General features: G+C 35.3%; 2 protein-coding genes across 4 annotated transcripts; one reads left to right on the top strand and one right to left on the bottom strand.

Annotated features, from left to right (window-relative positions):
- Positions 1-7,755: 7,755 nt before the first annotated feature.
- On the bottom strand, positions 7,756-14,939 carry LOC109177800. Of its 3 annotated transcripts, none has more exons than XM_019327267.1 (12): positions 14,525-14,939; positions 13,648-13,749; positions 12,851-12,938; positions 12,491-12,593; positions 12,167-12,302; positions 11,903-12,001; positions 11,619-11,724; positions 11,153-11,538; positions 10,849-11,028; positions 10,006-10,203; positions 9,095-9,418; positions 7,756-8,130 (listed from the first exon to the last, which is right to left on the bottom strand). In XM_019327267.1, the coding sequence occupies exons 1-12, from the start codon at positions 14,801-14,803 to the stop codon at positions 8,038-8,040; spliced, it is 2,094 nt and encodes a 697-aa protein (XP_019182812.1). In that variant the 5' UTR covers positions 14,804-14,939; the 3' UTR covers positions 7,756-8,037. The 3 variants fall into 3 exon arrangements, with proteins under 3 accessions (XP_019182812.1, XP_019182811.1, XP_019182813.1); XM_019327266.1 differs by having other exon boundaries at positions 12,491-12,600; positions 12,858-12,938; XM_019327268.1 differs by having other exon boundaries at positions 11,153-11,532; positions 12,491-12,600; positions 12,858-12,938.
- A 4,140-nt stretch (positions 14,940-19,079) lies between these two features.
- LOC109177801 (B3 domain-containing protein Os01g0234100-like) lies at positions 19,080-22,103 on the top strand. Its single transcript, XM_019327269.1, has 7 exons — positions 19,080-19,616; positions 19,718-19,825; positions 19,986-20,017; positions 20,118-20,271; positions 20,372-20,578; positions 20,957-21,047; positions 21,157-22,103. Exons 1-7 carry the CDS (start codon positions 19,434-19,436, stop codon positions 21,861-21,863), a joined length of 1,482 nt encoding a protein of 493 aa, XP_019182814.1. The 5' UTR covers positions 19,080-19,433; the 3' UTR covers positions 21,864-22,103.
- Positions 22,104-23,300: the final 1,197 nt, after the last annotated feature.

Below are 23,300 nucleotides of genomic sequence, written 5' to 3'. Positions count from 1 at the left end.
ATATTATTTCCTTAATTAATGTTAGACGGATGGGATATAGTACATATTCGTGCTGATGGGATATTATTTCCTTGATTAACACTAAGTAGCAATAACATTAGTTTCTTACCAATTATACTTTATTAATTATTTTATCAATAAATTAATTAATAAATTAATAGTATGACAATGTTAAATTATAACTTATGTGACGTACATACTAAAAATTTAAAATATTAAATTATACAATGTTGTTAAAAACTATTAATGTTATTAAATTTTATATATAAAAATGTGATATGAGCTTTATTTATTCATATATATAATTTTGTAATTTAATAATTATGTTGATTTGATAAGAATAATTAATAATATACTCCATAGATATTAAAGGTATACTTATCATAAATAAACAATTATTAATCTAAATTAAATGTAAAATAATAACAGTTATCCTATTTTTTTAAAGACAAATTTTTATACACAGAGACAAAATCTAACCCTGCCCATCTTCTCTGCAGCCCTCACTCATTGCACCCTTTTAGCCTCTAACTTCTCTCATGATCTCTCTCTATCTCGCAGCATCGGCGTCTCCGCTTCTCCTCCCTCGGTGTCTCCAACTTTCTTCCTCGGCAATATTGTTAGAGTTACAATTAAAAAGAGTAAAGGGTCAAATAATAGCAAATAAAAATAAAAATATTTTTATAACATTGCACATAACTAAAAAGAATAGAATTAAAATGTTAAGAGGATTCTGGGATAAATCTACGAAATTTAGATACTAACCATTCTAAATAAAGCCTATTGAAGTTGAAGTTGTATATATACGAAATTTAAATACGAAAAATTGAAAGAAACAATATTAAACTCAATATTGATGTTTAACGAACTGGCTTATATATATGATCAATATATATTCATAGTTTATATAAAATATGTAGATAGATTTTTTTTTTTGAAAAAATATATGTACATAGATTTTAAATTTCACCAATGGTATGATTTTCGATTCTTTATCAAAAAATAAAAAATAAAAATTTTGAAAAAATGATACATAGATTTACCAAATTAATGTGCAAGTGTGGTGCAATGGCTCTTCTGGATATGGAAGCTTCGGCGGCCACACCTCATGCAGAGAATATGGGTCTTGTTCGTCCTCTTCTCGAAGCTCCCTATTCTCTACACCATTGATATGCAGTTGCAGAGAATATTCTATTTCATTCTTTGTAACTTGGTACTGTTTGTATTGAAGAGAAATGTGATGTATATATAGGTGTTTAGATATGATTAAGGGTAACAGTTATGATTTTTATTATATTACCAATTAAAATTAGGGTTTCCATTTTACATTTACTTACCAAATAAGTTTTACTACAAAAGTTTTGGGGGAAAAATTTGGGAAGGAGGATTTTACTTATATATATATATATAGATATATATAGATATATAGATGATAGGAACACTAAATTTCAGGCGTGTTAAAAGGGTAACGCGCGGCGACACCAAGCATAAGACTTTGACTATTGTCTATGACTCTATCCACTTACACAGCATTGTATTATATTTATATATAAATAAAAATATGCATTGTGGAATTTGTTGTGAATTGTGACCCCATCAATACAATCACAAAACTATTGTGAGATCTGGTCCCTCTGTTGACCATTCTAAATTTCTAATTAAATTAATTAGTAAACATCGTGACAAGCACCTTGTACTCAGAAGGCATGTAGTGACCTCTTCTATATGGGAGGTTATGAGATCGAGCTTCAGTAAGCGTGTCATAGGTTGAGAAAGTATATTTTAATAGAGTCAATAGCATTCAAAAAAATAATAATAAGCATCATTTGAATTACACTCATATAAAATCGATTACTATTCAAATCTATACCTTAATATAAATACTACAATATAATAGAGTCAATAGCATTCAAAAAAATAATAATAAACATCATTTGAATTACACTCATATAAAATCGATTACTATTCAAATCTATACCTTTTACCTCTCATACTAATTTCAAATATATATTTTGGACCAAATTAAAAGAATAAGTTAATAATTAAATTACACATTTATTATTTATATATATTATATTTTTAAAGAATAAGGTTCAAATTGACCACTGAACGTAACCTGAAAGTGCAATTAGACCCTTGAACATTGTAAAATCATGCAATTTGTCTCAAGTGACCTGCAATAGCAGGTTACCAACAGGTAATTAGCTAAAATTTAAAAAAAAAAAGTATTAAGAAAAAAAATATAGCGTACCACCAGATCCATGAAGGAATGAAGGCAGCGGTCATGGCTGCCTTCATCCCTTAAAAGCTTCTTTAAAAAGAAAATGAAGGGATGAAAGCAGCCACCCTTCATTTTCTTTTAAGTTTTGGCTGCCTTCATCCCAAAAAAAAAAAAAAAAAAAAAAAAAAAAAAAAAAAAAAAAAAAAAAAAAAAACCTTTGAAGGGATGAAACTCATGAAAGTAGCGGTCATGGTTGCCTTTATCCCTTCATTAAAAATAATAATAATAATAATAATAATAATAATAATAATAATAAAAAGAGTTTTGAAGGGATGAAGGCAGATATAGCCGCTGCCTTCATCAATCATCCCCTCATTTAAAAAAAAAAAAAAAAAAAAAAAAAAAGCTTGAAGGGATAGAGGCAGCTAGGGTTGTTGCCTTCATCCCTTAAAAAAAAAAAAAAAAAAAAAAAAGCTTTGAATGGATGAAGGTAGTCATCCCTATGGATATGGTGGTATTCTGTTTTTTTAATAGTTTTTTTTTTTTAATTTTAGCTAATTATCTGTTGATAACCCTGCTAATTCAAGTCATTTAGGACAAATTGTTTAATTTTACAGTGTTCAATGATTTAATTGAACTTTTTTTTTTTTTGTTCAGTGGCCTAATTGCACTTTCAGGTTACGTTCGGTGGTCAATTTGAATATTATTCATATTTTCAATTATATAACACTCCAAAAAATGTTGTAGGTCACCTAATTATTTCAGACATATATATTTACTCTCTGTGACACTGACTTTTGTATTTATTTCAATAGTATTATTTCTTTTTTTTGAGGTGCCAAATAGGGGAGAGTGGATGGAGAAAAAGAAAAGGGGGAAAAAACGAATCTGGTATTTTTTTTTTTTAAAAGGCGCCCCGAGTACACTACACAGTACACGCGCCATGTTGGACGCAAAGTTTCTCTGCATGGACGGATTGCGTGTCACTTTATTTAAAAGGTAGGCCCCACAAAAAAATAATTTGCACGAAAAAATATCCCAAAAATTCATCTTCTCATTTATTAAAAATCTCTCTTTGATTTTTCTTCCACAAAAAAACTCAAAAAATGCACAATTAGGATTGCTCTAAAACTCAAAAAATGCACAATTAGGGACGCAAAGTTTTGGCATGCACCCGGACAAGAACCTGGGTTTTGATGGTTTTAATCCGGGATTTTTTCAATCGTATTGGGATATTTTATGTGACAGTTTGGTGGATTTTTGTAATGAATTTCTGACCTTTGGAAAGCTGCCCAAGAACATTAATATAACCCAGATCGTGTTGATTCCTAAAAAACCCACCCCTGAGACCATGGCCAACCTTAGGCCAATTGCCTTGTGTTCTGTTGCCTACAAGATTATTGCCAAAGTGTTGGCAAATAGGTTAAAGGGCTTATTGAATGATCTCATTTCTGAGAATCAAGGTGTTTCTGTCCTAGGAAGACAAATCACCTACAACATAATGATTGCGTTCGAGATGCAACATTATATGAAACGTAAGTCCCAGGGAAAAAATGGTTTAGCTGCCCTCAAGTTGGATATTAGTAAGGCATACGACATATTAGAGTGACCCCTTCTGAGGAACATTATGATCAAATTGGGATTTGATGTAAGATGGATCAATTTAATCATGGAGTGTGTCTCAACTGTGAGCTATTTTGTGTTGAACAAGGGGCAGGAAATTGGACCTATCATACCACAAAGAGGCCTTAGGCAAGGAAACCCTATCTCTCCTTATCTGTTTATTTTGGTTGCTGAGGGATTCAGTGCTATGATCAGGGATTACGAGAGAATTGGCAGAATTCATGGTTTCACAGTGGCCAGAAATGCTCCTTCTATCAGCCACCTATTTTTTACCGACGATAGCTTCATTTTCTTCAAGGCATCGGTGGAGGAAGCAACAAATCTGAAACAACTTCTTATGGACTTTGAGAAAGCCTCTGGTCAATGTATAAACCTGAACAAATCAATACTGGCTTTTAGCAAAAATACCTCTGATTCTGTGAGATATCAGCTCAGCAACATCTTGGGCATTCATCACAGTGGCAATAATGAAAACTATCTGGGGCTCCCTATGATCATCGGCAGAAATAAGACTGACATTCTGAAATTTATCAAACATCGTATTGTGAGCCGTATTTAGGGATGTGAATCACGGATTTATCTCTAAAGCTGGGAGAGAGATATTGCTGAAATTTGTCCTTCAGGCTATCCGTCTTATGCTATGGGGGTATTTCTTCTGCCAAAAGGGTTAATCCAAGAAGTAGAAACTACATTGAAACTCTTATTGGTGGAAAGGTGGTGGTAGCAACTGCAAAGGTATCATCTGGAAAAGCTGGAAGGGTCTCTGCACACCAAAGAAATGGGGTGGACTTGGTTTCGGGATCTTCATGGTTTCAATCTTTCTCTTCTTAGTAAACAAGCCTGGAAATTAACCATTGATCCCAATTCTTTGGTTTCAAGAATTTATAAGGCGAGATAATTTCCTAATTATTATTTTATTGATGCTAGATTAGGTGCCAACCCGTCTTTCATTTGGAGTAGTTTAATGGCTACTCAAGACATAATTCGTAAGCATTCAAGATGGAGGATTGGCAATGGTTCTCACACTCGCATTTGGGGAGATAATTGGCTACCGGATATCAACAACCCTAAATTTATGTCATTTCCTTACCCTCTCATGGAACACTCCAAAGTGGAAGACCTCATTGACCCAGTTACTAAGTATTGGGATGAGAACATCATTCGGGAGATCTTCACCACCAGAGATGCAGATTTGATTATGAAGATTCCTCTTTCCAATCAGAATGTGCAGGATACTGTTATCTGGGGCCCTGAAGACAATGGGAAGTTCTCGGTGAAAAGCTGCTACAAGGCCATTGGTGGAGTGTTGAGATCGGAAGATATTAAGCATTGGAGTAGAATATGGAGTTGTAAGCTTCCGTCGAAAGTCAAGACATTCTTATGGCAGGCTTGCACTTCGTGCCTTCCTACCAAGGATAGATTAAGACAGAGGCATATCAACTGTGACGAACAATGCATTCTGTGCAGCAGCCGCAGCGAGTCCATCATTCATCTTCTCGCGGAATGCAGCTACACCAAGTCTTGTTGGAATTATCTCCATTTTAATTCTCTTCAATGCACCATAAACAACTTCCAGACTTGGTTGACTATCGCGTTGGCCACCTTATCTAAAGATCAGTTCTATACCTTCTCCATGGTCTGCTGGAATGTGTGGAATCTGAGGAACAACATTGTTTGGAGAAGCCAATCCATCGAATCGCCGAGCAGTTTGATAACAAAATCACAGGCCTAATACTCTGCTTGAACTGCTGCAACCACAGATAATCAGCATATGCAGAGAACTGCTGCACCTAATGACCAGTGGAAAAAACCCAGGCTTGGCTTCATGAAGTTGAACGTAGATGTTGCCATTAGTGCCAATGAAGGCCGCATGGAATTTGGCTGTGTGTTAAGGGACAATCATGGACAGTTCAGGGCTGCAAGGGGAACGTACTGGAGAGGATTGTTTTCATCTAAAGAGGCCGAAGAAGTGGCGATCCGCGAGTCACTATCCTGGCTCAAATCCCTTAACGTTGACAACGTTATCATTGAGTCCAACTCCTTAAAAGTTATTCAGAGTATCAATTCTGAGATTGGAGTTTCATCCTTTCATTTGATTTTAGCTGATATCAAAAACTTAATGAGTAGTTTTGCTCATTGTAGTTTATGTTTTGCTAGGCGATCTGCGAATCAGGCAACCCACTTGTTAGCAAGGCAGTCCGTTTCTTTGTCTGAAATTCGAAGTGGTTCACAGATCCTCCTCCTATCATTTGTAACTCTCTTCATTTAGATTCAATTTAATGCAATGCTCGTTTGGTTTCAAAAAAAAAAACGTAACGTGGGATGAGCCGTGCATGATTCAACATTTCACCAAAGGTATGCCCCCCTCCTATTCCTGGATTGCCTAGTCAGCACAATCAAGCATGGAAAAACAAAAAGAATTGGAACAATTATGTAATTTGTTATTTATATTTATTTGTTATCATTACCTTTTGCTTAAAATTTAAGATATCAGTGTTGGGCCAGAGAGTCAGAGTCTGCAAGACCAAAAAGCACCCCTCTATTATTGTAGGAATAATTAGTAGTCACTAGTCAGGAATGAGGCATGGAGATTCCATTTCTATCTTAACTAATCATTATGACGTATTGAGTAATTTTAATAACTCCCAAGTTATACTCCTATTTTCTATTTTAGTACACTAAAAATAAATTTATAATATACTAATCAGTGATCACCTTACAACGATCATGATCCTGATTCACAGGTATAATAATATAATTTGTCGTTCTTAACTCTAGTTATAATTCTATCCTACTATGCAATTAAGCTTGAATTCATAGTTATATACTCTGAAAAGTAGAACTCCAATTATATATCTAGATTTTACTGAAAGAAAAAAAATGAAAAGAATAAAACTAATACTCCGAAACTAATTTTCTTTTTCCTGAATCAATCAATGATATACACATGCACGCACACATAAATGAGCATTTAATTCTTTAAAAACTGTGCTAAGGGCAATGAATATCACTAATGATCGCCTCAAAAACAGTTAACATTATATTGATTAATGGACACAATATTTGTATATAGAAATCATACTTATTTTGCCAAACAGCTTATAACTCAATGACATCTCTGTAACTTTTTTTCCAGAGTCACTGATTCAAACTTCGATGAGATATTAACTCTTTGTACTCCCAATATATTAAGTATATATATACACTGAAATTTTGGTAGCACTAAAAGAAAACATACCTTTTCTAAATACTATTGACTACTGCGTTACAATGTAATATATATTCATATACTTTCTCAACGGCAAATTATGTTGTGCAACCATGGTGCACACGGTTGCCAAAACGACATCGTTTTGACTAAAAACGCGCGTCCCACTTAAAAAAAAAAAAAAAAAAAAAACAAAATCAATTTCAATTCCCGACAACAGTATTATGTTTTGCATAATTTGAACCATATATCCAGAATGAATGAACTATATATCCAGAACGAATGAACTAAATATCCAGCATGAATGAAAAAAAAAAATCAGTTTCGATTTTCGCGTAAATATCCAGAATGAATGAACTATATAGTACAAATTCTGCACAACATAATGTTGTTGACGGAAATCAAAATTAATTTTTTTTTTTAAGTGGGACGCGCGTTTTTAGTCAAAACGATGTAGTTTTCGCAACCGTATACACCATGCATGGAGCACACGGTTACACAGTATAACGATTGTTTCTCAACCTATTGAAGAAGCATAAAAAGTTAATATCCCCACTGGAGTTTAAACCTGTAAGCTCCATTTGAGAGAACCACAAGGTCTTTTAACAAAAAAGAAATCATACCTTTCTAATAACTGGGCTAAACAGTTTTAAGAGGAAGGCAGTCATGCACATCGCATATGCAAGGAAGAAATATAGCACGGTAAACAGGAAACCAAGAAAATTTCCATATTAACAAATATTGCATCTTATTCCTCTGTAATACACTAATACTACCTAGAATTTCGGCTGATCCATTGGTACAGTGCTGCTGCTGGTTTGGTACAAGTACTCCAATTAGCCAAGGCATCTACTTTCACTTCCATCTTCAGCAACAAGCGTGTGAAATTGTTATTGAAAAAAGACCAAAAAAATTTAGAATCTATGGTACAATACAATCAAATAAAAAAATTAAAGAATATTCGAGTTTTGCAACAATTTACAAATCATGCAAATATCTGCTGAATCACCATCTCTGCATTTCCATTGTACTGGGCAAGGAGATGAATTGCATCCGCCCTTGGCAAAGCAAGAAATTCCTGCACATGTGGTTAGCATGTCAAGACTAAACCGGGATCCTTCAACCAGGCCTCCACCCACCCACCCACGCACACCAGTGCACATGCATACAACAACACACACACACACACACACACACACACACAAACAGGTACACAGTCAAGGGAGTACTACAGTTGGAGTATAACATTACGGTATTATACAAAGTGAAAATGAACTTATCAACATGAGACTGACAATTTTTCATCTCATCAAACAGTTATCAACTAAGCTTCAAATCTCACTGACTCTTGCTATGAATGATGATACATTTTGTACTATACATGGATTTTCATCCTATAGATGTAACAATGCCAATTTTAGCTTCCTAAAGGAATTCCATCCAAAGGCCATGAAGAGTAACTTCCAATTCCCACGCTAAATGGAAAAGGGAAAACAAATACTTACTACAACATTTTGAAACACTCCAACCCTAATTTCCAATCACAGTCTCTTGTGCTTAACATATATATTTAATAATGGAACTTCATTAGAGATTATTTGTCAGATTGGTAAAATACTTAGCGAGAGAATTGCTGTGGCTAGAATGCCCAACTATTCTCAGCAACAGTTATAGTCCATGGGAAGGAATTACTGGAATCCTTGCCACTGGTACCATATTTGTAGCCAGTACATAGAGGCAATGACAAGCACTGGTTTGACTGTTGCTTGTGCTGGTGGTTTCACAATCTAATGTTGTTGCTCTCTTGTCTAGTCAACCAGAATGGTGCTTTCCCAGCAAGGTTCGTACTCCTTTTGAAGGAGAAGATGATGAACAGGCAACCACAGAAATGGCTATAATTAAACATGCCCAAAATTCAGTTCCCGACAAGAGGAACCAGATCCGGAACCTTCTAAGTTGCCTAAGACTAAGTAGCGAGGATCATAAACACATATCTGAAACTTTTCTGGGAAAAAACATCCAAATAATTTAGTAAGACTCACCATGACTTTAAGTATTGCTGTTTCATCACATTCCATATCCCTGGCGGATGATTGTACTGGACTGCTACCATCTTCCTGCATCCTGTTACTCGAGGATGCAGTAAATTGAGACGATCCATGAGTGCCCATGTCAACATCTGACTTAGAAGCAGCAGCAAGAAGCGAGTGACCGCTAATATCTTTAAGCGAATCAATCTTTAGAAGACCTTCAAACCGATCTTTACACATTTGAAGTTTGAACCACTCATTGTGTGTGTAGAGTGTCGCTTTCAAAATCTTCATAAGCTGGGGCTGTTCAATACCAAGCCTCTTGCTAGTAGCAACCTTCAAACAATCAGATTTACATGTTTAAGAACATAATAGCAATACAAAGCACTCAGTAATATCAAAATATCCCATACTGCTCTAGCACTCTGGTATAAATTGATAGTTAGGTATTAAAGATGAAATAAACAATTCCTTCTTATACCATTCCTATCGCTTAATACTCTACCGTATGTTTATGTTTAACCTGCCAAACCATTTTAATCCATTTTACCAAAATGGGTCCCCTATAGAGGCCACTTCCACCGTGTTTTTAACAGAACCATTTCTAATTTAATCCTTTCTTGTGTTCCCACACATCCATCTTAGCATTTGCATCTAGAGTATGGCCATATAATGGATTCATACACTAATAAATAATGCAGAATAAAATCATCATATTATAGAATCCCATCATCACAATAAATTGGAATTGACAATTCAATATGTTAGCAATCATTCTTAGCAGGAATAGTGGCTCAATGCAAATGAAAATTGGAATCAAATTCTTGAAGACTCTCAATGACTCAAATGTCAACTATGGATAGAAGTATTGAACAAAAACATAACAGGATATTTTAATTAATAAATTCTCCCATTTGTCCTACCTGTAGTGACGTTGCAAGAGCATGCAATGGCAAGCTTTCACTAAGTGCCACTTCTTTAGGTTTCAGCAATGTCAACAAAGTCTCCTTTAAAGGCTTCAACAACTGAGCATTACTAGATGCCAAAGGACCCAAATATGAGCAGGCTACTTTTAGCGCACCAGAGTGATCACCAGAGCTGACAAGCTTCAAAAATTCAACCTGCAACCAATATAACAATCAGTATGCCACTCCCTTTTAAGATCAAACAAGCCAGAGCAGTTTATGATTACCTTAACGGCTTAATTTGTCATTGGGAGGGGGGAAGAGAAGCAAATGAGGTTTCTGTTCTCTTTTCCTCCTTTCTATATGGAGATTGAATGGATCTCTCTCTCTCTCTCTCTCTCTCTCTCTCTCTCTCTCTCTCTCTCTCTATATATATATATATATATATATATATATATATATATATATAGGAATGCGATCCCATGAGAACCCCCTCCCCATGAGTCCATGAGAACCAATCTCATCCATTTGAAAAATATATCTATGGATGAGATCAATTGGGGGATTAAAAACGCGCCTGTGCATATTAGGCATTATGATATGTGCATATTAAGCATGTCCCTATGTTGCACACAAGACATGCTTAATATGCACACTCGCATTTCTAATCCCTCCAATTAACCTCATCCATAGATCTATTTTTTTTAATGGATGAGATTGGTTCTCATGGACTCATGGGAAGGTTAGTTCTCATATGATCACAATCCTATATATATATATATATATATATATATATATATATATTTGTTTACTTCCCTCTGTTTCTCTACTTTCTGAAAAATGTTTTAAGGCAACACTAACCTGCTTAAGCTGAAAAAGCAAACTTGGATTCTGTGCAAAAAAAGTTGGGTCTATTGCATTAATTTCTTCAACCACCTCTGCAGCCATTCCTTTGCTTGCTAGCTCCTTGATACCAAGTAATGCCTCATATTTGTCTTCTCTACTGCATGCAATGTTTACTGAGGCCAACTTTTGAGAAGCCTGCAAAATGAAGTACCAATAGAGAGTTCATTTTGAAGACAATTAGAAACAAAAGTACAAAACACATGCCTGACATGTTATCTTTCAGCAGACTTGTGCTGGCAATCAGGGTGATAGAAGTTACCTCTTCTCTGCATCTTTCAACTGTAGCTTCTGACGTATACTCTAGTTTCTGATCTCTGCCCCTCCACCGCTTACGTTTATTCCTTTCAACAATTCTATGACTTCTATTTTTCTGAACTTTTCCAACCAGATGTGTTCCACTGGTGCTGCAGTCTTCATGGTTATTTGTCTCACAAAGGAATCGCTCTTCCACATCAGTACTTTGCATACTCACAGTGTCAATACTGCTATTCGGTGAGGCTTCCATATGAACATCAGTATGAGAAGCCTCACCATCCGAAAGTTTGCTGTTTCCGTTCCCAACTTCAAGGCAAGAGTTCTGCGATAAACATCCAGATTCTGATTGATCATCATTTATAGCTCTAACAATACCCTGAATTCCTGATGCTGGAGAAAATACCAAATAAGAATTAGCAAATGCATATAGAAAGGTTAAGAGAAATCTAAGAAAACGAAAAAGGATTTACCAGGAGGTGATGCAACACTAAAGTCCACGAAACCCCTATAAATGCAATACTCATGGACAAGTTCATCAAGCACAGAAATATTCATTCCCATACGGCACAATTCATTCTGCAACAGCAAGTTAAATCTTCATTACACATAGTCACGTAGGCTTACCCTATTCTGGGTACTACCTAGTTAGCTAATCAAGATTTTAATACATTGAGAATTTGTACATGCAATACTTAACTGACAAAGCAGAAAACTTACAAGAATTAAAGAATCTCACATATAATGTTGTACATACCTGAAATGCTTGGAATAAATCACCCTTAGCAAACCTCAGGCTGTCGACTGATCCTTGCCTTGTAAGCTCTACAGCATGAGCAAGAGCTTGTATATCAACCTAATTTCAGAATGGAACATGTTCAATGAAATGAAAATTTTTCTTCTTGATGAGGTGGTGGTTGGGTGGGGGGTAGATATGTTTAAGGGGTCTCTAACATATTTTCAAGGTGATGTGAATATATTCTGCTAGTAATACACTATCATGATATTCAAAATATTTTACCTCGTCAAATGGAGGTGCTTCATATAGACTTTCTATAGGTGTTGCAGGGAGGTCTCGATCCTCAAGAAGCAATCTCTCAGTAAGATCTGATATGGGTGACAAAACTCCTTGCCGAGAGCAAAAATTCTTATGTATGCTGCTGGTTGTACAACATAATTAAGTAAAATGGCACAAAACATTTACCTTTGTGATAACTTTACTTCTTAATTGATAAGATAAAAGCATGAAAATGATCTAAGATGTATGCCAGTATGTGGTATAAAAGCATATCTGATGAATGAAATGAACATAAGTGTATGCGCTGTATATCTGAGAATCAGTCACCTTATCAAGTATCTCAGTGTCATTGCAAACAGTGGGTCATATGCGTGTAAATGCGCTCTCAATATTGAGGAAAGCAGGCCAGCAATCTCAAACCTCCTCTTTTCTGACCACTAAAGGAAAAGGAGTTATCAACTATGCAATTATAGAGAATAACATGTAGGTACTGCTATAATAGCAAGTACCAAAAGCTTTTCTAATCTAATACCTCCACTTTTTTTGCAATGAGAAAGGGTAACAAAACAAAAAAACAAAAAAAAACAAAAAAAAAAAAACACACACACACACACTAAATAAAATCAATGCTACTCTAAATACTAGGTAAATATAAATAAGTGACAGAGCTCACAAGAAGGCAATTACCACTCACCTCATTTGCCACAGGAGAATTATTATCACTTCTCTCATAAATAAGTGCAAGAAGAACATGCTTAAATTCCTCGTATGCTTCCTTCAAAACCAGAAATAAACACTAATCAGGACCCAGGTACACAACTTCATATTCTCAAAGTTCTTAGAACAACCAAATGTTTCTAATCTTCCCAAAACTATTAGCTCTGGTTTCATGCTGAGTGGAACACAAAATGAACTTTCGTGGCCCCCAGTCTTAATTGGCAGTTCATGACATGGCAAGTTTTTATGGGAGAAAGCTGACACACAGATCTGTGTGTGTGTGTCCTGGGCAGTATCATTGATACTGGGCTCGTTTGAAAGGGATCCCAGTTCAATGAATGTTTCCAGCCCAGGGACAATTGCTCATTGCTACCAAATTGCAATTAGATTAGAAAGCTGAAAATAATATGCTTTAAAGCAGTATGTTTTTATGCACTTAATTCAGAATCATAAACCTGACAGCGAAAACATACACCATTAATAATGAGTATGCAGTTATGCACTTTTTGTACACGTGGAAATAGATGAAATCCAACTTTTTTTACGTGAAAAGTGTAGCAAAGCAGCAAGGCACTGCCTCGCTTTAAAGTGCAAAGTGAAGAATTGGACATCAAAGTTAAGGAAGTTTTATGACTGAAAACAATATGGTTCAAAAATATTACAACTGAAATCATCATTTTATCATAAAATTTTCATTTTATTGGGACAAATCTAAACAGCTTACACATAATCATGTTTTTAGAATCAGAAAAGATAAGTCAACATACAGGGTAAGCATCCAATGCACAAGGAGCTAGAGATGTTCGCAGGCAATCAATAGCAGATTCTCGATCCTCATCAGTGCCTTTTCTTAAAAGCTCAATAAATTTCTGTTCAAGCCATGAATATATCCACTCAGTTCACTGTTAACAGAAAACTTAAATCACAGTGAGGATAGATAAAAATAAGGAAACTCTTCAAATCCTATTCCATGAAAGGCCTCACTATATGGTTTTTATCTTTTGGTAAATTCTAATTGAAGTTCTTAGAAGATGTTAGAAATTTATCAAAATAATTTTTGGCATTCAATTTAAAGATTTGTAAATTGTTATAAGACTATTTAGTAATTGAATAATATTAGGTACATTCAATTTTTTAACATAAATATTCAATTTGGAAATTTGTATAATATTTATGTGTAAAATTGCACTCGAACTCTTCTAGATCATTTCTTACTTTCAGAAGTTTTTTTTTAATTAATAATTATTTTTAACCATCCTATTTCCTATCAATACTCAACCATTTGGCAACCTCATTTCCCAGGGTAAAAGCCACCTATAGATCGAAAACAGACATTTTCAACACCCATACATACCTCTTGATTTCTTTTAACTTCAGTACATACTGAAACTATCCTCATTGATCAATCTTCCCCAAACCTTCTCAATTCCCCACTCTCCCCTCCACCAAAGCAGAAACATAAGCAACTTAACTAAGGAAAAATCTAATCGGTTGACTAAAAAAAAAAAAAACTTTTACATTCATTGAGCATTTTGAATCAAACGGAACTCCAAAACAAACAGAAACACAAAACTCCATATTTTTCAAACGTAATCTTCCTTCCGCGATATTGTAGCACACAAAGAGGAGGTGCAGACAAATTACCTGCTTCTGTAAGCGGAAAAGAATACGGTGATCATTGAGAACGGAGGGCGCATGGAGGCGCAGGAGATCCACGGCAGCATCGACCTCTCCGGCCTCCAGACAACGTCTAATTTGTCGAATAAGTAGGCGCAAGTGGAAGGAGGAGGAAGACGGCGTGGAAGGAGAGGGCGACGACGGAGGCGAAGGCGCAGAGGCGGAGTCATCGATTAGGTTTTCAGATTTGGCGAAATCGAAAATCAGCGTGTCGAGTGCTTCCCAATTCACGGGCATGGAATCCATGACGACGATGATTTCGAATTATTGGGCGTGACGTGTAGGGAGAATGCCCCGTAGGCGTGAGGAAAGAGGCTTGGTTTTGTCGATGATGGAATGGAAGTTGAAATGTTGAATTCGCTGGAAGAAAGAAGAGAAAGGCGGCGTGTGAGTAAAACTGGATTCAAGGTTAAATATTGCCACGTGTTTTACATTTATCCACTGAATATCTTCTTTTTCCTTGGGTGCAAAAAACTCTGCTCCATCTTCATTTTTCTACTTCTTTATATTATAAACAAATAAGGTTCAAATTGGCCACTGAATGTAACTTGAAAATGTAATTAGGCCACTGAACAAAAAAAAAAGTGTAATTAGGCCACTGAACACTCCAAAAATGTGCAATTTCACCTGATAGCAGGTTACCCTCAATTTTAGCAGGTTATCTGCTTACATGACAGCTGAGTTGGCATTTTTAATAAATTTTAAATCATTTTTAATAAATTTTAATAATAAATTTTTATTTAAAAAAATAAAAACGACTTTATTTAATTTTTTATTTATTTTTTTTTAATTTTTTATAAAATTTATTATTAAAATTTATTATTAAAATTAATTATTTAAAATTATTTAAAAATTATTTAAAAATGCCACCTCAGCTGCCACGTAAGCAGGTAACCTGCTAAAATTGATGGTAACCCGATATCCGGTGAAATTGCATATGTTTGGAGAGTTCAGTGGCCTAATTGCACGTTTTTGAAGTGTTCAGTGGCCTAATTGTACTTTTTGTTCGTTCAGTGACCTAATTGCATTTTCAGGTTACGTTCAGTGGCCAATTTGAACCTTATTCCTTATTTTTTTGATGTTGTAAAATACCACATCACAAGCATGTAATAACTATTCAAACATGCAAGTTAACTATTACCTTATTGTATTAGTTAGTTTGATCTAAATCACAAATTAATTTTTTGAGTACATCACTCCATATATAATTGTATTGTTTGACAATTAACTTTGAGTGGTTAGTGGATAGCGAATTGTATTAGTAGAAATATGGATCTTCAGAGTTAATACCAGAAATTGTCCTTCAACGAACGATTGACATAGTGTCAATTTTGATCATAGACTTTTAACTTGACCAAATGTGATACCTATACTTTTTAATTTGTGTCAAAAGTGGTCATTTGTCACAATTTATGTCCACTGGTTGTCAAAATGGTAGCGTATTAGCGTCATTTGCTTTGTTTTGTTGCCTGGAATAACTAGAGTATGTTCATATATGCTTGGTGGAGAAGAAGAAAAAAAACTCCAACACTACAAAATATGTTCTAACTATAATCCATTTGTAGCAATTTATTTTTATAATGTGGGTGTTGAATTTTACTTTTTGAAGATTTTTCTAGCCTAGGTAAATACTATACATATTTTTATTATTTATTTTAATATAGTTACTTACATTGGATAATCATTCACACAAATAAAACTTTAGTTGATTTTATAACAGCTCGTTTGTTTCGCTGGAGAATATTTAAAGAGAAATGAAATTGAAGTTCTATAGAAATAAATTACCGAAAAATAGATTCTATTATTTGGTTGGTTTATAAAGGTAAGGAATAATGAATATAAAGATCAATATGTCTCTAAAAAGATTAATGAATAAATAGGTACATATGTAATTAGAATGAACAGATACTACAATGTAATAGGGCCAGTAACATTCAAAAAAAAGGTACATATGTAATTAAGAAACTTTCATAATGGTAAAATGGTTCAGTCATGTTATTTTTTTTCCAGGACTTGCGGAAAACAAAATCTCACCCATTTACAAAGAATTCATTTTCATCAACTTTGAGGAATTCATTTTTCAATGAAAAATGAATACCATGAACCAAACAACATAAAACTATATTTTCTCTAACTTAACAAAAAAGAAAAAAAAAACATTTTCTTAAACGCTTGGCGATGTCGAATTCCGTTTTGTTAAGCGATCTGCGAATTGTGCCGCTCATGCTGTTGCTAGGGAGACCTTTTCTGTGTCAAGTTGCAGGAAATGGTTTGATATTTCCATTTTTTCTTGTAAACTGTCTTGCTAATGATTTAATGCATTAATTAAGTTTTCATCTTCAAAATATATATATATATATATATATATATATATATATTCTTTGAAAAATATGTTCCATCCAACCAAACACCTTTTAAGAATCGACCACAATGAGGTTGGAAAAAGGTGGTTTTACTCTTCAAGACTTCAACTATGTATCCACGTTATAAAAATTAGTCCATTAAAAATTAAGTTTTATGGATCCAATAAATGTCACAAGAACTTTAAAATAGATTTGAAAAATAGCTTGTTGTAAATGGATTTTAGTTAAAATATGTTTAATAGTAGACCTGGCAATTTGTGTATACGGATCATTAACGGGTCGACACGATAACGACACGAACACGATAAGGCAAAACACGGACACGACACGTTATGACTAACAGGTTCAAATTTTTAACATGAACACGAACACGATTTGTTAACGGGTTGACACGATAGACACATTTTGTTAACAGGTTTCAAGTCGTGTCGACACGATATGACACGAAACCCGTTTAAACCCGCTATTTCTATTAATATATTTAAAAAAAAAAAAACTAAAATTTAAAGTTAAGTTCTATAAAAAAAAGAAATAAAACCTACAATTCAATCTATTAAAGAAATTTAAAAATATTCAATTCATAACATTCATAAAATGATAAAATAACAACAAAAAATCATAATTAAAAAGGAGTCTATACTAGTTTTTAGAATAAAATTGAACACAATAAAAATTCAAATTTCAAATTGTTGAATATCAATAATTGTTGCGTAGGATATTGGCCTAATGTAGTAAATTCATCCTTAGTCATGTTCATAATATCTTTTGTAATTTCATTAATGACAATGGTTCTTAGCAGGTTATAAATAGATTGGGTAAATGGGTTCGTGTTAACGGGTTAACACGCTAATATTAACGGGTTAAACAAGTTCTTAATAGGTTTAACGGGTTAACCCGTTAAGACACGAAACATAACGGGTCCTTAACGGGTCAACCCGTTAATGACCCGGGACACGTTAAGGTTAAACACTAATATGTTATTTTGTGTGTCCGATTTCGTATCGTGTTAACGGATCGTGTCGATAATTGCCAGGTCTATTTAATAGTGTTAGGCTTTATTATTTTCTCTCCACCAAGATTATGTAAGAAAAATTCCTAGTCGTTCATGGTGTAAAGAAGAAGCAGATGACGGTAATACCCTCAATTTAGATGATCAACTAACAAAAATTGTGATGGATTACTTACTACTTTTGGTACAAATTGACAAGTTAACGTATCACATTTGATTGATTTAAAAAGTTTATTCCAAAAGGTTGAACCTCAACTCTAAGAGTCCTTCACACTTCGCCCCGGTAAAACATCTGGGAGGAACATGAGGCCCCCCATACTCCGGCTCAACAAAGCATCTGGGAGGATATAAATTATGATAAACTGAACATGAGGTCCCCCACACTGGATGTAAATCATGGTAAACTGAACATGAACCACAAAGTCTAGACCTTTGCTTATTGCGCACAAGGAACCATCTTAATAGTTAAAAGATTTTTTAAAAAAAAATTTACTCATTAAATAAGAGACATGATTCCTCATCGGGTTTGGAGGGCTTTCCATCCACTTGAGTTTTTTTTAATACAATTTTTGAAGCATGAGGAGGCGAGGAGCCCATCTCTTTAATATAGGCAAATTAAACCATCGACAAGGGTCCATATCGCATTATCAATTTATATACAGATACATAATATATTAACTATAAATACATAATTTTTGGAGCAAGATCGGTAATGCAAGGTGGAATGCAGTCATGGATATTGTTTAATATATGTATGATTTTAGATATAAATTAGTCTTAAATCTCCTGACCAATTAATTACTGTGTTTGAGGGTAGAAAATTTGGTTACACAGTGCTGAAATATTGAGAATAGGCAGAGTCCCACCCAAAGTGTAAGACATGTCACGAGAGAACCGCGATGGCCACGGAACACACGGCTTTTTCCTCGTAAAAAAACCATGGAGAAATGTTGTTTAGTTTCACTATATTCCTACACCCACAATGTACGCAACTTTGTAGTCTCATTTCATTCATCCTCGTATACGATACGCAAAAAACTAAGTCACTGTGAGCTAAAATTGCAACTAGGAGTCAACCTGTAGTCTTCTTGCTCTCCTCTCCCATTTTTGCAATAATGAAAGACCTTGACCATAAACAACACCCCATATTGTTTTTCACTTCAACAATGTCAAAAATGAAATCTTTTGGTGAAATCTGATGTTGGGTACAGCAAAACTTTGTTAAGAAATGATTCATTTTGACCATATTTGGCATTTGGGAATGGAAAAAGTATGATTTAATTTTAACCCTAAAAATATTCGACCGCAAATAAAAGTTGAATAAATGCGTGAGTGATGCGCAACAGGAACAAAAGTTTTCCAGGAGAGCACCCTCCTGGACTTGGAATCGGGGAGCGGCAATTTCCATTTTGCCGACTTTTCTTTAATGTTTTCCCACCTTTCAACTTAGACTTCCAAAATCTAGCGACCAATCTTTCTTCAGATTAAGCTTAAAGGGGGAGCGATGAAACTGAAGGTGGTTCTGAATCAAGAAAATCTCGGCGACCTGGATGTGCCCAAGGAGGAAATTATGGAGGAGGAAGAAGAAGAAGAAGAAGAAGAAGAAGAAGCTGGAAGGCCTGGCAATGAAGGGAATTTGAGTCTTGTTAGTTTACCCATCTCCGACCACGCTCCAGCGCCCTCTCCTGTCAGTTTATTCCCTTTTTTTTTTCTGCTTCATCTCTATCTCTGTGGTTTTGGGTGGGTAGATTTTGCTGAATTGTGATGGATCTGGGTTACTGTTGATAGGGAAAGAGGAAGAGGAAGGCGAAGGGGGTGATGGATGAGTTTTCGCCATTGCTTTTCATCAGGAAGAGGAAGAAGAGGCCCCGGCCCCCTGGTTCTCAATTCAACCATGTGAGCTTTCCTAAACTGTTTATAACTGAAGAAATTATGAAAATAAATGTAAAGAATTTGGTTCAGATTCGTGTCAGTTTGGTCTGAGATTTTGACAATGGCAAATCTCAATTTTGTCTTTAACTCAATTTTTCATTGAAATTTGAACTGTTTTTATCAGGAAGTGGATGATTACAAGGGAAAGTCTCCAGGGTGAGTTCAATTAGACAATTATAAAGATTCCTTATTTTCTTCCTAAATTGTCTGCATTCCATTTGTTCTGACAATGAAAGTTATCTTCTTGCACATAAAGCACTGCAAATTCGAGTTTTCGGTCCAGCAATCATCTCCAAGTGAAGTCACCAACCCTGATTTGTGCAGAGGAGGTTCAGTCAAGCCTAGGGGAGGAATATCCAACCTTCTTGAAACTGTTAGTTAGATCACACGTTGGTAGTTGCTTTTGGATGGTAATTTTCGGGTCGAACTGTATATAACTTTGAATCCGGTGATTAATCGTGTTTAGTCGTTTCTTTTCGTTTCATTCACTGAAGTTTCCTATATACGCAGGGCTTCCCTGTTCCGTTCTGTAAGAAACATCTGTCCAGGACTGACACTACACTCGTCCTCGAGAACGAAAGTGGGGAAGAATTTAGCGTCAAATATCTTGCAGGGAAGACGGGACTTAGTGCAGGTTGGAGGAAATTCGTTGCTGCTCACACTTTGTTAGAAGGAGATGTCTTGATTTTCCAATTAGTCAGCACCGAAAGGCTTAAGGTGGGTGACATTAAAAACGTGCATATTCGCTCTATTGTACGTAATATTGCCAATATCTTACATATATATGTGTGTATTTGTGCCACCAGGAAAAACTAAGTTAGCCTTCTTAGCAACTTAGTTGTGGTTAGATAACATCATATGCCATTATGTGAATCCTAACAAGAATGAAGTTTTTTGGTTGCCAATACTAAGTAAGGGAATGCGGGATGTATAAAAGATTCTGATAGATTCATCGATACATAAAACTAAACGTAGATTGGACATTTGGGCATATCATAATTCAGAAGGTTAAGACCATTAGATGGTGCAATGCCAGATTTTATGTATCGTTATTTCTCTTTAATATCGATTTGAAATAGCGATGTAAATTTGTAGGTGTACGTGATAAGGGCTAATGATTTAACCGAGGTGGATGGTGCTCTTAGCCTCCTGAATTTGGAAGTCTTTACGAAACAAAGTAATGCAGGTAGGTGAATTGATGTTCTGATAACTTTTAAATCTGTATTATCATCGATTCTCCGTTTTTGTTTACATTTTATTTCTCGGTCTTTAATGGAACGATATGTATGATGTAGTGGAAGGAGCTACTTGTAACAACAAACGGAGGAAACACCAGAAGTCTCTTCCTTTGATTGCAGTCGAGAAAGGCTCCACGAAACAACTGTCTGGGAATGATAGCGATGGCGTTGCTTCTGAAGTTCTAGAGGATTCCAAGTCGTCTCGACTTGCTGTCTCGTTCGGGGACATAAAAACTTTCGAGGACTTCACTATCGTGGTTAACAATCGGTGCGTTGATTCTGGTATCTCCGAGCACGTTCGGAGAAGATACTACGAGCTCTGCAGCAGCAAGAACGCTTTCCTCCACGAATGGCTTCTCCCGGGCCTTAGTTGCGAGCTGGTTGTTGGTGTGATTTTCGAACTCGTGAGCATTGCTGATGCCATTAGAGCCTGCAAGCTCACTACCACCGTAAAGGAGTTCGAGAAGTGGGATAAGTCCTTGAGGTCCTTCGAGCTTCTGGGGATGAAAACCGGGTTTCTACGAACCCATGTGCAACGGTTGCAGAGCCTCGCCTTTGGATCCGAGGGCGCCTCGGACGCTAAGAGGTATCGGGAGGCTAAAGCGGGCCAGTCACGCACCGAAGACGAGATAAGAAGGCTCGAACTAAAGCTAGCTGCGGTTAAGGAAACTTGTGAGAAATATGGCGCTGATGCTGAAGCTCTGAAGTCGAAAGCCGAGAGCCATGAAGAGAAGTTCCGGGAAAGGGTCGAGGCGCCATGGTGAAGTTCTTGACTCGGAGTTTACAGTGCAGCTTCATATATACCCTCTGCCTTGCATGGAAATGAGAAGATGAAAATAGAATCCCTGTTTCTTAATACATTACAACTATAGTGTTTTGTAGTTGAATTGGAAAGTAAACCTAGGAACTTCAGAAAATAGTATTTAGGTTATGAGCTCTCCTCTGTGTTGTTACTTTGAATTGAAAATAGTAAGAATTGAAAAACAGTTTGCTGGCATTGCTCATTCTTAATTGTGCCCTGCGAGAATTACATGCTACTTAGGAAACTCGGAATTTACCTCCTAAGTCTTGGAGTTCCCGGATATAATTTGGTAAAGCCGGAAAATTTAGGTTACTCGGGATTTACCTCCTTCATAAGTTTTGGAGCGCTTAAATATAGTTTGGCAATGTCGAGCAATCTAGGTTACTCAGGATTTACCTCTTTCGTAGGCCTTAGAGCGCCAAGATATAGTTTGGCAAACTCAGGATTTACCTCCATAAGTCTTGGGGCATTAGGATATAGTTTAGCAAATTCAATAAATCTAAGCTGTATCTAAGAGTATCCTCAATAGACATAGTTTTTGAGGAGTTTTTTACCGGTGTAACTAGGAAAGAGAAGATGAAAGGAGATGGCAAAAAAAAAATTAAAAAAAAAAGGAAAAAAATCTGAAAATAATAAAAAAAATACAGTTTAACGTGTACTGCACGCGTCCGACTGGGCGCTGTTGTTGCTCCTGACGCAACCAATTGCGACCAATTTTCATATTTGGTGGGGCCCACTTCAGAGACTAAAAACCACTTCTTGCAGGGAAATCTCAATCCTTCTCTCTCCTCATTTTGTGATTTCTGTCTTCTACTTCAATTAAGATCTTCTCGAAATTGAGCAAAAATCACTGATGGAGATACTTTAAGACATTTAGGTGATATCTCGATAATCACATTATTATTATTATTATTATTATTATTATTATTATTTTATTTTGAAGTATCAAACCTATATTGAACTTTGTGTAACAGTACATGGTACGTCATACGTGTAGTAGGAAACTAAACATTTAATTTTGATACGCATGCATGCTTGAATTGAACAAAGAATGACAAGTATTAATGTATTATTGTAAATTAAAATGTTGTCACTCTAATCGAAATCCAATATTTTATCTACCTATCCTAGCTAGATACCTCACTTAAGTCAAACTTTAATTTATGGTGAAAATATTATGCAAATAATTTTATAGTTCAGTGATATATGTTCAAATTTTAAATGTTTAGTGTATGAAAGTTTCAAATTTAATACACACCACTCAAAATATATATACTTATTTTTAGGTCACCCCAGTCAAATTGGTCAGATTATTGTTAACTTGATTATCATAAATTCGCAAGTTTGATTTTCGACCGGAATATTTTATTGACCTTTTTAATTTGAGCTGATCAGTTAT

This window comes from Ipomoea nil, unplaced genomic scaffold (assembly GCF_001879475.1).
Source record: "Ipomoea nil cultivar Tokyo-kokei standard unplaced genomic scaffold, Asagao_1.1 scaffold0805, whole genome shotgun sequence".
In the NCBI taxonomy this organism is placed as follows: Eukaryota; Viridiplantae; Streptophyta; class Magnoliopsida; order Solanales; family Convolvulaceae; genus Ipomoea; species Ipomoea nil.
Note: the sequence above shows the minus strand (reverse complement) of the source record. Positions and strands in the feature narration are given on the sequence as shown.

What these genes read in the sequence shown, in the direction of transcription:
- LOC109177801 (XM_019327269.1), top strand. Translation starts at nt 19,434, where the DNA reads ATGAAACTGAAGGTGGTTCTGAATCAAGAAAATCTCGGCGACCTGGAT. An exon ending in TACAAGGGAAAGTCTCCAGG is followed by an intron (nt 20,018 to 20,117) that starts GTGAGTTCAATT and finishes TTGCACATAAAG; the next exon opens with CACTGCAAATTCGAGTTTTC. An exon ending in TCAGCACCGAAAGGCTTAAG is followed by an intron (nt 20,579 to 20,956) that starts GTGGGTGACATT and finishes GTAAATTTGTAG; the next exon opens with GTGTACGTGATAAGGGCTAA.
- LOC109177800 (XM_019327267.1), bottom strand. Translation starts at nt 14,803, where the DNA reads ATGGATTCCATGCCCGTGAATTGGGAAGCACTCGACACGCTGATTTTC. An exon ending in ATTTATTCCAAGCATTTCAG is followed by an intron (nt 11,725 to 11,902) that starts GTATGTACAACA and finishes TTGCTGTTGCAG; the next exon opens with AATGAATTGTGCCGTATGGG. An exon ending in CAGCAATACTTAAAGTCATG is followed by an intron (nt 8,131 to 9,094) that starts GTGAGTCTTACT and finishes CCACATGTGCAG; the next exon opens with GAATTTCTTGCTTTGCCAAG.